Raw genomic sequence first — 12,214 nt, 5'->3', positions numbered from 1 at the left:
AATGGACTAGAATAGAATAAGAATAGAATAAGAATAGAATAGAACAGAAAATAGAATAGAATAGAATTTAGAATAGAATTTAGCATTTAAATAGAATAGATTAGAAAATAGAATAGAAATAGAATGGGATGGAATGGAATTAGAATAGAATAGAATTTAGAATTTAAATTCAAAATAGAATAAAATTTAGAATTTAAATAGAATAGAATAGAAATAGAATGGGATGGAATGGAATAAGAATAGAATTTAGAATTTAAATTCAAAATAGAATAGAATTTAGAATTTAAATAGAAAATAGAATAGAATAGAATAGAACAGAAAATAGAATATAATAGAATAGAGTTTAGAAATAGAATTTAGAATTTAAATAGAATAGAAATAGAATGGAATAAGAATAGAATAGAATGTGGGATGGGGTGGGGTGGGAGACACTTTCTGAATCTAATCTTTGACACAGAAACCTGGAACATGAAAAGGGTTTTTGTCTCCTCCTCGCTCTGGACATTTGGATGCCCAGAATAGACCCCCCCCCCGCCCCCCTCACCCCGGGGTGTGGGTGGGTGTGATCATTAATTCCGTGTATGGCCACTAGGGGGCAGGCTGGTCTCAGGGCTCTGGCGGTGCAGTGGGTGGGGAGCTGGGTGTGGCTGGGAAGGCAGGGGAAATATTTGTCTGTTTTCTCAGTTGGCAAAGGAGGGGGGGGGGCTCGGAGTGTGTGTCTTTCCTATGAGTCAGTCGGTCCCACTTGGTTAAGTCGACAGTCATCTCGGCACCCTCCCAAAATCAATCCATAAATGCATAAATAAATGAATACAAATGGCTCTTTTTATAGGCCTTGAGAAGCTGGAGGAGGCTGGGAGGGGGGGGGGGGGCTTCCCAACAAACTTTTAGGGAAAAGCAGAGGCTTTGCACCCACGTCCTCCGATGCTGGGAGGGAGAGACTGATGTGGGAGTGAAAATGGGGGGAGCCACAGTAGGGGGCGCACAAAAAGGTGGGGAAGACTCAGGGTTAGGCAGGCAGTTGTGGGTCCCACCGAGAGCCACAAGACGGGCAGCTGTTTCATATTGTGCTGGCTGGGGCGGTTTGGGACGCTGAAGTTCAAACATCAGAAAGTTGCCAAGATTGAGAAATGCTGGTCTAGACTTTTTTTTCCTTCCTTCCTTCCTTCCTTCCTTCCTTCCTTCCTTCCTTCCTTCCTTCCTTCCTTCCTTCCTTCTTTCTCGGTCTCCCTCCCTCCATTCTTGTTCCCCCTTCCTTCTTTTCTTCCATCCACTCACCTATCTATCTACCTAGCTTCCTTTCTTCCCTCCTCCCTCTGCTCCTATTTTTCCCCTTCCTTTTTTTCTCTTTCGTTTCTTCTTCCCCCTTTTCCTCCCTCCCTCCCATTCCTCTCCCCCTCTCCTTCCTTCCCTCCTCCCTCTGCTCCTCTTTTCCCCTTCCTTCCTTTTTTATTTTTCTTTTCTTTCTCCCCCTCTTCCTCCCTCCCTCCCTCCCTGCCTTTCCTCCTCCCCTTCCTTCCCTCCTCCCTCTGCTCCTCTTTCCCCCTTCCTTCCTTTCTTTTTTATTTTTCTTTTCTTTCTCCCCCACTTCCTCCCTCCCTCCCTTCGTTCCTTCCTTCCTCCCTCCCTGCCTTTCCTCCTCCCCTTCCTTCCCTCCTCCCTCTGTTCCTCTCTTCCCCCTTCCTTCCTTTCTTTTTTCTTTTCTTTCTCCCCCTCTTCCTCCCTCCCTCCTTTCCTTCCTTCCTGCCTGCCTTTCCTCCTCCCCTTCCTTCCATCCTCCCTCTGTTCCTCTTTTCCTCCTTCCTTCATTTTTTCAATTTCCTTTCTTCCTCCCTCCTTCCTTTCCTCCCTTCCTCCTCCCTCCCTCCCTTCTCTCTCTCTCTCTCTCTCTCTCTCTCTCTCTCTCTTTCTTTCTTTCTTTCTTTCTAAAGGGTTTTTATTTTCAACCTACAGCAGAGACAGCAGGGAACAGGAAAACCCTGCCTGTTTCCCTTAGTGTTTTTCCCATCTTCTGCTCCCTCCCGTTGTGTGCATGTGGGGCGAAGCTGCAGGAAAGGGGCTGGCACACTCTGGTTTTTGTTCCTAATCCCAAATGTGCCCCGGGGCATTTCAGGCTCACCAGGAAGGAATGGCAGAAAAACACATTCGCCCCAAAGGGGAAATCCTGCATTCAGCTGGAAGGGAACTGTTGAGAACAACTGTCTCTATTTTCCTTGCTTCCGTGGGAAACACGCCCAACTGTTTCCAGAGGAGGAAGCAAAGTTAAATTGCTGGAGTATTTTCTCTCAAACTCCCCACGGCGCAGATCCGCTCTTCCCCAGCCCCATTGCAAGCAATATTCTTCCCCCGTCATCGGAGGTTTTTAAAGCAACGTCCTTAAGACCATTAGGGAGTTACTGAGCCAGTGTTTCCCAACCTTGGTGACTTGAAGTCCTGTGGACTTCAACTCCCAGAATCCTCCAGCCAGCAGAGCTGGCTGGGGAATTCTGGGAGTTGAAGTCCACAGGACTTCAAGTCACCAAGGTTGGGAAACACTGGACTCTATAGGATAAAGTCTCCAACCTCCAGCCACTTTAATCCTGGGGGACTTCACCTTCCAAGAATTCCCCAGCCAGCAAACCTGTAGTCCTTGACTTCTGACTGCAACCGGGACTGGGATTTCAACTCTGAAGAAGCTTCTTGGATGAGAAGTGAGACGTCTTCAAAGGGGGGGAAAAAACCCCCAGAAAGTCCAGTTGCCTCTTGAAAAAGCTCTTTTGAGACAATCATTGAACTGGACGACTGAGAATCCCCATAGAGCAACATTTCTTCTCTTGACCTCTGGTGACTACGGATCAGTTCCCTGCAATTGGCTGTTGTGACTGAGGCTTCCCGAGAGCCTGAAGCCAACTCCTGGTCCCAACAAAAAACCCTTTTATAAATTGACTGTGAATTCTGCTCATTCATATCCAGCAAAGTCTTTCAAGGGAGGATTTACGGTCACAGACCTTATCTGGCTTGGAGAGCTGCCAGGCCGATATCTGCAGAACTTGGCAAGGAGTCTCAGAGAGTCATGAACCCATTAAGCTAATTAATTGTCTCCTGCAAACTCCACTCCCCTTTCGCTCCTCTTTTATTTCCTCTGGGAGGGGCCATTCATCGTCCACCTGTGGCCTTACTCTCAAGTCGACCCCTGCTCTTTAGCTCTTCCCTTTGTCCAGCAACTCTGTGCATGCACACACTGGGAACAGGCTCCAGCTGTTCTTCTGCCTCACTGCTGTCTGACTCTGAAGGCAGCTGATAACTGTCAGACGGCCCTGGCCCCCTCTCTGCCTCCGACACAGAGCCCTCATCCGAGCCTTCCCCAGACTCCAGGACTGGCCCAGGTTCCTCCCCAACCTCCTCACTGTCCGAATCTGCTGCCAGCTCTGCTGATCAGGGAAACTTTGCCAGCAAACGAAGAATTTGAAAGCCGGCAACACGGGGGGAATTTAAACCTGCAAATGATGGGTAGGAATATAGCTGAGCAGGCTAAACGCGTTTGGTAAAAAGCTCTTTGGTTTCTGGCCGATGCGTTTTCAAGGCCGCTGCAGCTTTTTAAAATGCTGGGAATATTTTTTTTTGGGGGGGGGGGTTTCCTCTTGCGTTTCAGATCGTTGAATAGCTCAAACCCTGCCAAGGCCAGGCCTTCAAATCAGCTGAACAAATCGTGATCCTGAATTGTACCAAAATAATATGCCCCAAAGGCATCCGCAGCAACTGGGAAATCTCAGCAGTGCCCTACCCGTTCCACCTCCCTCGTTCGAGGCCATTCGGGGCCCCCGTGTTTTTGCCCCTGTGCCCAGGATCGAAGCAGCCAGGGAATGCCTGTTTTTTTCCGACGGAGAGAAAAGAAAGAATGCAATTTTTCTCCCCCCCCCCCCCCCTTTGGCCAGCCTGGGAGAGGTTGGCAGCAGTTCAGGCTGTGCTGACTCACAGCCTGAACTGCTCTGGGGCTGCACTTCGCAATCCAACATTCCTCTTGCAACCCTTCCGATGGGGAATAACTACAGCCGAGGTACTTCTCGATTGGCAACAGTTTGTTGAGTGACCATAGTTAAAACATCCCTGGGAAAAGAAAGAGAGGCTTACGACCGTTGGTCACGCTTAACAGCGGTTGCCGTTGTGGCTACGTAATCAGAATCCAATCGCCGGGCTCGTATTTAGGACAGGGAGCCGCAGCAGAGGGAAAGAAAGAGCCACATGCGGCTCCGGAGCCACAGGTTGCCAACTCCTGCCCCCTTGCTACCGGAAGTTGTAGGTGCTCCAACACTGGAGGTTTTCAAGAAGAGATTGGGGCCACCATTCGCCTGGAATGGGAGAGGGTCTCCTGCTTGAGCAGGGAGTTGGACTAGAAGACCTCCAAGGTCCCCTTCTGTTATTACGACCGCCACGCGCGTCTGGTGCAAAGCAACCCGGAGTGAACAGCCAGGCATGGTTTAGATGGGTAAATACGGTATTTATTCCCACGGGAGGATAGTTGACAATAACAAGAGCCGTATTGTAAGAACTGCTCACGAGGCCTCGACTGTATTCGGACTCTCAGCCAAAGGCGGTTCAGCCAGATATTTTGACGATCCCCATTCCTGCCCCACAGCAATGGGATGAAGCCTCCACAGCCCCCAGAGAGGAACCACCCTCTCCTCCTTCAGCACCCCAGTGTGTTTGGTCAACTCTGAAGGGGGTGTGGATCTCGCCCCCCCCTCTCCACACCTCTTTAGAAGGGAGAAAGGTGCCCTCTGCGGCAGAGGGGGGTTCCGGCAGAGACTACTGCTGATTCGCCCAGGGACGCATGTGCGCGCATGTGCAGTACAACTAAAATTGGCCCTTTGTGGGGGAGCAAAAGGACCCAGCCAAAAAACAACGATAGAAAACAGGGGGACCTCAACTTATAAACATCTGTTTAGAGACCGTTCAAAGTTACAACAGGCCGGGGGGAAAGTGACTTATGACCGGTCCTCACCCTTATGACCGTCGCAGCATCTCCACATATGATTAAACTTTGGGCACTTGGCAACCAGTATTTAGGATAATTGTAGCGTTCCAGGCCATTGGCAACCTTCCAGCTGGATTCCGACAAGCATAATTAATGGGGGGGCAGGAGCCAGATTCACTTAGCGAATAAACGATTCACTTAACAACTGCATCACAATTGTGGGGAAAAGGTCGTAAAATTAGGCTACTGCTCATTCAACAGCTGCCTTGCTCTGCCACGGAAATCCTGCTCCCAATTGTAGTCGTACGTGGAGGACTACAGGCAGTCCTCGACTTACGACCACAATTGAGCCCGACATCTCCGTGGTTAAGTGAGAAATTTGTTAAGGGAGTTTTTGCCCCATTTCACAACTTTTATTCCCTCTGTTGTTGAATTACTGCCGTCCATAAGTGAGTAACGGTTGTTAAGTGAATCCCCCGTGGACTTGGTTGGTCGGAAGGTCGCCAAAGATGATCCCGTGACTCCGGGACATTGCAACCGGTCGTAAATACGAGTCAGTTGCGAAGCATCCAAGTTTTATTCCCGTGATCTGCAAAGGTCGTTCGTGTGAAGACAAGATTTTTCAGTGCCGTTGCAACTTTGAACGGTCCCTAAATGAACTGTTGTAAGTCAAGGACTTGCCTGTGCTTGTATTTCCATGTTAAATTTGCGTCGTCGTTCTGCTGCACGCTGGGGGGGGGGGGGCTTGTTTCTTGGCTTCAAGAAGCTGAATATTTCCCTGGCGGTGAAGAAAATGGGAACTATCTCTGGTTATCGTACGGGAGCCCGTGCCTGTGCAGCCGATTTCAGGGAATTTACAGGAATAAAAAAAAATTAAGAGATGCCTCCTCCTGAATTTCCCACCCAGGTTCCGTTTTTTTATTCCCTGTATTATTATTTTTTTAAGTTCAGCTCACGGAGGAAATGTCCCAAAATTCTCTCCAACAGCCTCAGATCATCCCTAGGACACTGCCTGAGCGAAATCGGTAGATTAAAGCAAAAATGTGTGTTACAGGCAACAAAATAATAGTAATAATAATAATAATAATAATAATATGCATGCCATTTTTTGCTGTAGCAATACATTATGATAAAAATCGAGGAGTGAACAGTGAAAAGGAAGCGGATCAAATGTGAGATTTAACTATAGGGGAAAAAAAGAAGGTTTTTAAAAAAAAATAAATCAAAGTATGCATGGAGTAAAGGAAGATTTGGATCCTGCCTGGTCATCAGGGCAGCGGGAAGCTGAATTAAACCTTGTTTCTGCTCATTTGCTTAAGAAAGCTAATGTGGGCTTGATGTGCACTGTTAATATGAAGCGTGCAAGTTGCCTCTTCATTTTCACTTCTCTCCAAGCAAGTGGCTAGACCTCAACGTGGGAGAGAAACGGCTCTTAAGTCTTTTTAAAAGCGTGCCTTTTCACTTTTTTAAATCCCCTTGATCGGAGAACAGCGAAAAAGCTATGCCAAGTGAAGGGAGTGCATACAAAATAGGTGGCACAAAAATCTGGATGCTTAAAAAGATTTAGCATTTTGAACTGGTATCTGAAATCTCAGTTGATCTTCCTCTAAATCTGGTTTCGACAGCCTCTAGCCTCTAGATCTCTGTGGATTTTTTTTTTTTTTTTTGCCCTTAGCCTTGTTTTTTTTTAAAAATAGAAACCTTGTGTTGGGTAATCTCTCTCTTTCTGTATTCAGTCCTAATTCTAAATAGGTTAATTGTAAAGGTAAAAAGATAAAAGTTCCCCTCGCCAATATGTGCTAGTTGTTCCCACCTCTAGGGGACAGTGCTCCTCTCCGTTTCAAAGCCGAAGAGCCAGCGTTGCCCGAAGACATCTCAGTGGTCATGTGGCCGGCATGACTCAATGCCAAAAGCGCACGGAACGCTGTTCCCTTCCCACCAAAGGTGGTCCCTATTTTCCTACTTGCATTTTTTACATGCTCTCGAACTGCTAGGTTGCCAGAAGCTGGAACAAATCACGGGAGCTCACTCTGTTACGCTGCGCTAGGGATTCGAACTGCCGAACTGCTGACCTTTCTGATCGACGAGCTCCACATCCTCGCCACCACTGCTTAATGACCTTAGGTGAATTGTACACCTTGCCAAAGATCCCAATGGCTCAACGGATGATTTTAAAGGGACCGCAAAAAATATAGAGGTCATCGTTCCACCTCTCAAAACCAGAGGTGAGTCTTAAGCCGGTGGCCATTAAAAATCCCACGTTTGTTTTTTTCCAAGAGTCCAATGTTGGACGCTCATCCGTTCATGATTTAAGGTTCTTCTGTCTATACCACATGGTCCGTGCCTAGATGGGACTCCTCAAAATGCTTGGTCCTTCAAGAAATCGTAAGATATGGCCATCAACTTCAGAAAGAGACAAGTGGGCTTCCTATTTTGCTCCACGGCTCTCCAGGTGTTCTTATTTTTTAAAATATTGGGTTCTTTTGAGTGAAGCCAGTATGAATCTAGATGTCCTCGTTCAGTACAGTCCTCAGCCAGATCTGAAGAAGCAACTTGGCAATGCCCAGGATGACCTATTCACTCCCCTGGGTGGGTTGCCCCCAAAAATGTTCTGTAGAAGTTGCAGCAGGAGATGGAGATGGAAAGAGTTATCCTCAACACCAAATGGAGCTCTCCAGTTGGGTCAAGCACCAAAGGATAGCTTCTTTCCAGACCACCCATGGTCCTCCGAAAGGGTTCGTGCTTTTCTTGATGAGCGAGGAGGGCATCGTTCCTGCAAAACTGGACATGCCTCATTTGGGCTTTGAATGTTAAAAGCCACTCTGGCTTATGGGCGGAAAGTCCGGCTTGACGTGGGTTCAAGAGCAGGGAGGCAAACCGTGTTCTTCGTTTGGGCTGTGCCGTTTTCAAGCTTCCCGCGGCTATCATCACTTTCTTTTATAACAACCCCATCATCCCTCGCGGGGTGGCGTCTGGGGCCGCCGAATGGAGTGGAGTGTTTGCTGGCCAGACGCTGTTCCTGTTGCCGATGCAGAGTTTTTGTTGAGCGGAGATATTCTCATGGTGAGAGCCCAGAGAGAGAAAATATCTGCCTCTACTTAGGATTGAACTCACAGCCTCCCGATTGCGAGGCGAGAGCGGCACCTCCAGGCCACCGCGCCACTCAAGCTTCCCACTGCTATGGCGTTCAAAAAATAATAATATCTGCTCATTGTTTGCATTTAGTTCTAGATGCCCTGGTGATTTGATAGGCAGCTGTGATTTGATAGGCAGCTGTTCTCTTGTGGTATGAAAAGCTTGCCGTTTTCCCAGCCTCGAATATTGGCCTCTAGCCAATACGGAGATATGTCAGAATCTCTTGGCTGCTTGGTGTATCCTGCAAGTGAAGTTCGGACTTCGCGCGATGGCTTCCTCACTGGATGGAGATCCCGGGGACCGAATTCCTGGGGAAACACGTCCTTCCTTGCTTTCCCTTCTAACAAAGACTCTTCTGTTGTTCCTGCCCCAAATTCCTCTCGTTTCCTGTTGCTTTTCTTTCTCTTTGAAAGCTGCTGATGATTTCGAAGACATCAGGCCTTCCTTCATTCTCCACAGTGGTTAGAATGCAGTACTGCAGGCTGCTTCTGCTGACTGCCGGCTGCCTGCAATTTGGCAGTTCGAATCTCACCAGGCTCAAGGTTGACTCAGCCTTCCCTCCTTCCGAGGTGGGTCAAATGAGGACCCAGATTGTTGGGGGTGGGGGTGGGGGGCAAGAGGCTGACCCTGTAAAGCACTTAGAGAGGGCTGTAATGCACTTCGAAGCGGTATATAAGTCTAAGCGCTATTGCTATTGCTAACTCAACTCAACCACGGCAATGAGTGATTCCCTGACACTTTGATGGATTCTCCTGGATTCCCAAGGGACATGTCTTCTCCTTGCCACTTCCCAAGAAAGGGGGGGGGATGGGAAAGATCACTTGATCTCCAGAATAAGACTCTATTGTCCCATCCCGTGAATGCTGGAAGACAGCAGCAGTTTTTAGGGCTGGGAAGGAAGCCACTTTAGTTGTGCAAGCTAACGGCGGCAGCGAGAGACAGAAAAAGAATTTGGAGGAAAGTTCACCAACAAGTGAGCCTCCGAGAAAGGAGAAATCTTCACAGACCTGACGTGCGAATGTCTCTAATACTAGGCCTCATTCTGGCTCAATCTCCATGGTGTCCAGAGGTGGTATTCAGCTGGTTTGGACCAGTTCGCACGAACCGGTAGCAGAAATCACGGGTGGGCCCGTCTACCCACCTCCGGTTCTATGCCGCCCTATTTAGGCACATTTTTGAGACTCGGCACATGCACAGAAGGCGCCTGCGCAAGCAAAGCGCCTGCGCAGAAGGCCAGGGGCATGTGGGGAAGCGGTGGTCACAAAATGGGAAGCCCACCGCTGATGGTGTCCTCGCGTGGTAGACTTCTCACCGCCTATTCTTGCTTTGATAAAGAAGGTCTACAATTCGTCTCTTCGACCAATTCCACCCCAGAAGAAAGAGTGGAGAGTACGGAATCTGCCTGCTTTAAGCCAGAAGGATCTCATTCCACCTCTTATCTCTGCTACCCCCTCTGCTTCTGAAGGGAAACATCTCGAGGACTGATCTATGATCGTTTCAGATCCACCTTCAACCATGGGATCGGCATTGTTTGTGGTTCTGATGGACTGCTTCCAGTCTCCTATCTCTGCTCCCCTGTTTATCCTTCCTTCCTTCCTTCCTTCCTTCCTTCCTTCCTTCCTTCCTTCCTTTCCTCCCATCCATACATCCATCCAGAACTAGTCATGGGAGAAGCAATCAGCTACGGGAGTTGTAGACAAAAGGTGGCCAAAGGCCAGATGGAACGGAGGAAAGATGTTGACCAAATATAAAGAAAGCTTGAAGGTGGAGACCATCTGGACCATCTAGGTTGGTAGCATATCTGGCCATGGACTACTGAGAGAAGTCAAACCTAATGTGGGTCTGATGTGGGCTAGACTCTGGCCTAAAGGAACGGTTCCAAACTACGCACGGAGGAAGTCATATTTTTTAGGTAGTTCAGGAAGCCAACGAAGTTGAGTTTGGGTTCTGGAAAGAGAGACCCTCTGGGAAGAGAAGTCTTAACGCTTATAGATACTTGGTGGGGTGGTAGACATGGTGAGTTCAACTGGTTTAATTCTGCATGAGGACATTGAGGCTTTGCGAGGCGGACGGGAGTCGCTGAAAAGACCAGAAGGGACGGAGAAGTTTGAGCTGGAAGCCTGGCTTGAAGAGAAGAGCAGAAAGCAGATTTCCTATGCTGTGCTCGGCTGTGAGGTGAGGTCTTCCTAAGGAATTCAATTCCTGGAAGTTTGCTTCGAGGGAAACCGGAGAAGGCCCAGCACCTCCTGAAGTACTTCAAGCCCGGTGTTAGGATGTGGGGGGTGGGGCGAGCCGACTCAGGAAGGCGCTTACTCAGCCGAGCCCTTCTGACGGCGCTTGGAAGGGGGAACAAGATGGCGGGGCAGGTCAGAGGGCAGGCCGTGGCCTTCGAGTTTGACCTCGATGAGGTGGCTGGCCAGAGCGAACTCCTCGTCATCCAACATGCCATCCCGGTCGACGTCACTCAGCTTCCAAATCTTCCCGAGAACTGAGTTGGGCAGCTTGGTGGTCACCATCCAGGTTTTGGCCTTGGTGCCGCTCAGCTTGCCATCCATGGGGGAGAGGTTGTAGAAGATCTCATCATACTTGGGCTTGTCCTTGGTTACTACCCACTCGTCGTCGTCCATGCCCTCGTAGGCGCCTTCGGTGGCCCCCTCGACAAAAGGGCCGTTGCGTGTGCCGTCGAAGGCTCCTCCCTGGACAATCTGCTCGGGGACCTCGACCTCCTCCTGGCGCAAGAGGGGCATCAGCTTGGCGATGTCGAGGGTCAGCAGCTCATCCAGGGCATCCACCATGCGGGGCTTCAACCCATGGAACTTGGAGAAGTCATGGACCATCAGCATCTCCTAGAAGGGAACCGGGGAAGAAGGAGATGGATTAAAGTTATTGATCTACCCCTGTGTGACTCAGAGGATCACAACAACCCTTAAAACAGTGGTGGGATTCAAATAATTGAACAACCGGTTCTCTGCCCTAATGACCAGCTGGGGAGGCGGGGCTCGGTGGTCATGTGACCGGGGAGGCGTGGCCAACCCAACGTCACTCACATCGATGGGCGCTTCGCCTTCGCTGACAATGGAATAAGGGTTAACTGGAGAGGCAGTTTCTTTTCTTTTTTTTAATTGAAAATTTTGAAAAAAAAACTCTTACAAATATTTACCTCCCTCCCCCTCCCCTCCCCACCCAAACCCCACCCCCAAACCTTCCCCCTCCCCCCGGCTTCCCAGAACCAATACAGGGTATAAATCTTTAACAAAGATATTCTAAGATAATCATCTTTCATTTGAGCTTTAACTCCTCTTAGCTAGGCTAAGTCTAAACAGATTATATCATTCCTTGTTTCTTCAGTCATAAACTATCTGGAATTTCTTAGTCCCATATTTCTTTCTACCGTCAGAAAATTCCTCCTGGCTGGAGAGGCAGTTTCTGTAAGCAGGGTAAAATAAAAATGAGGCTAGAAACAACACCAGAATGTTTCCTTCCTGCCTTCCTTACAGGATCAGCCCTGTAAAGTGGGGAAAAACAAAAGGAGATTTCTTCCAAGAACTGGTTCTTTGAACCGCTTAGAAAGTTAACAAACCGGTTCTCCCGAATAGGTGCGAACCGGCTGAATCCCACCACTGCCTTAGATTTATATACCGCTTCTCAGTGCTTTAACAGCCCACTCTAAGCGGTTTACAGAGTCAGCCTCTCGCCCCCAACTATCTGGGTCCTCATTTGACCCACCTCGGAAGGACGGAAGGCTGAGTCAACCCCGAGCCACTGAGAATTGAACTCCTGACAGTGGGCAGAGTTTGTCTGCAATACTGCATTATAACTACTGTGCCACCATGGGCTTCCTTTCCTTCCTTCTCCTTGTTTCCCTTCCTTCCTTCTCGTTTCCCTCCCTACCTCCCCGACTGTGCAACCTACCATAACAACAACAACAACAACAACAACATGAACAAGGGAGAGCTCTTCCCCTTACTCCTCCTGGTCATGGAGGAGGGCAACAAAGATGATTAGGGGATCAAAGGCTAAAACATGAAGATGATTACAGAAATTGGGCATATCTCCTTTAATGAGCCGAGGTGGCGCAGTGGTTAAATGCAGCACTGCAGGCTACTTCAGCTGACTGCAGTTCAG

At 48.8% G+C, this 12,214-nt stretch overlaps 1 protein-coding gene across 1 annotated transcript in view; it reads right to left on the bottom strand.

Annotated features, from left to right (window-relative positions):
- Nucleotides 1-8,794: 8,794 nt before the first annotated feature.
- The window catches only part of EHD2 (EH domain containing 2), a 41,973-nt gene continuing 38,553 nt past the window's right edge, over nucleotides 8,795-12,214 (bottom strand). The window contains exon 5 of the mRNA XM_032227374.1: nucleotides 8,795-10,935. Within this exon, the coding sequence (XP_032083265.1) occupies nucleotides 10,399-10,935 (537 nt within the window). The 3' untranslated portion in view covers nucleotides 8,795-10,398. The remainder of the gene's footprint in view (nucleotides 10,936-12,214) is intronic.

This window comes from Thamnophis elegans, chromosome 12 (assembly GCF_009769535.1).
Source record: "Thamnophis elegans isolate rThaEle1 chromosome 12, rThaEle1.pri, whole genome shotgun sequence".
Classification (NCBI taxonomy): Eukaryota; Metazoa; Chordata; class Lepidosauria; order Squamata; family Colubridae; genus Thamnophis; species Thamnophis elegans.
Note: the sequence above shows the minus strand (reverse complement) of the source record. Positions and strands in the feature narration are given on the sequence as shown.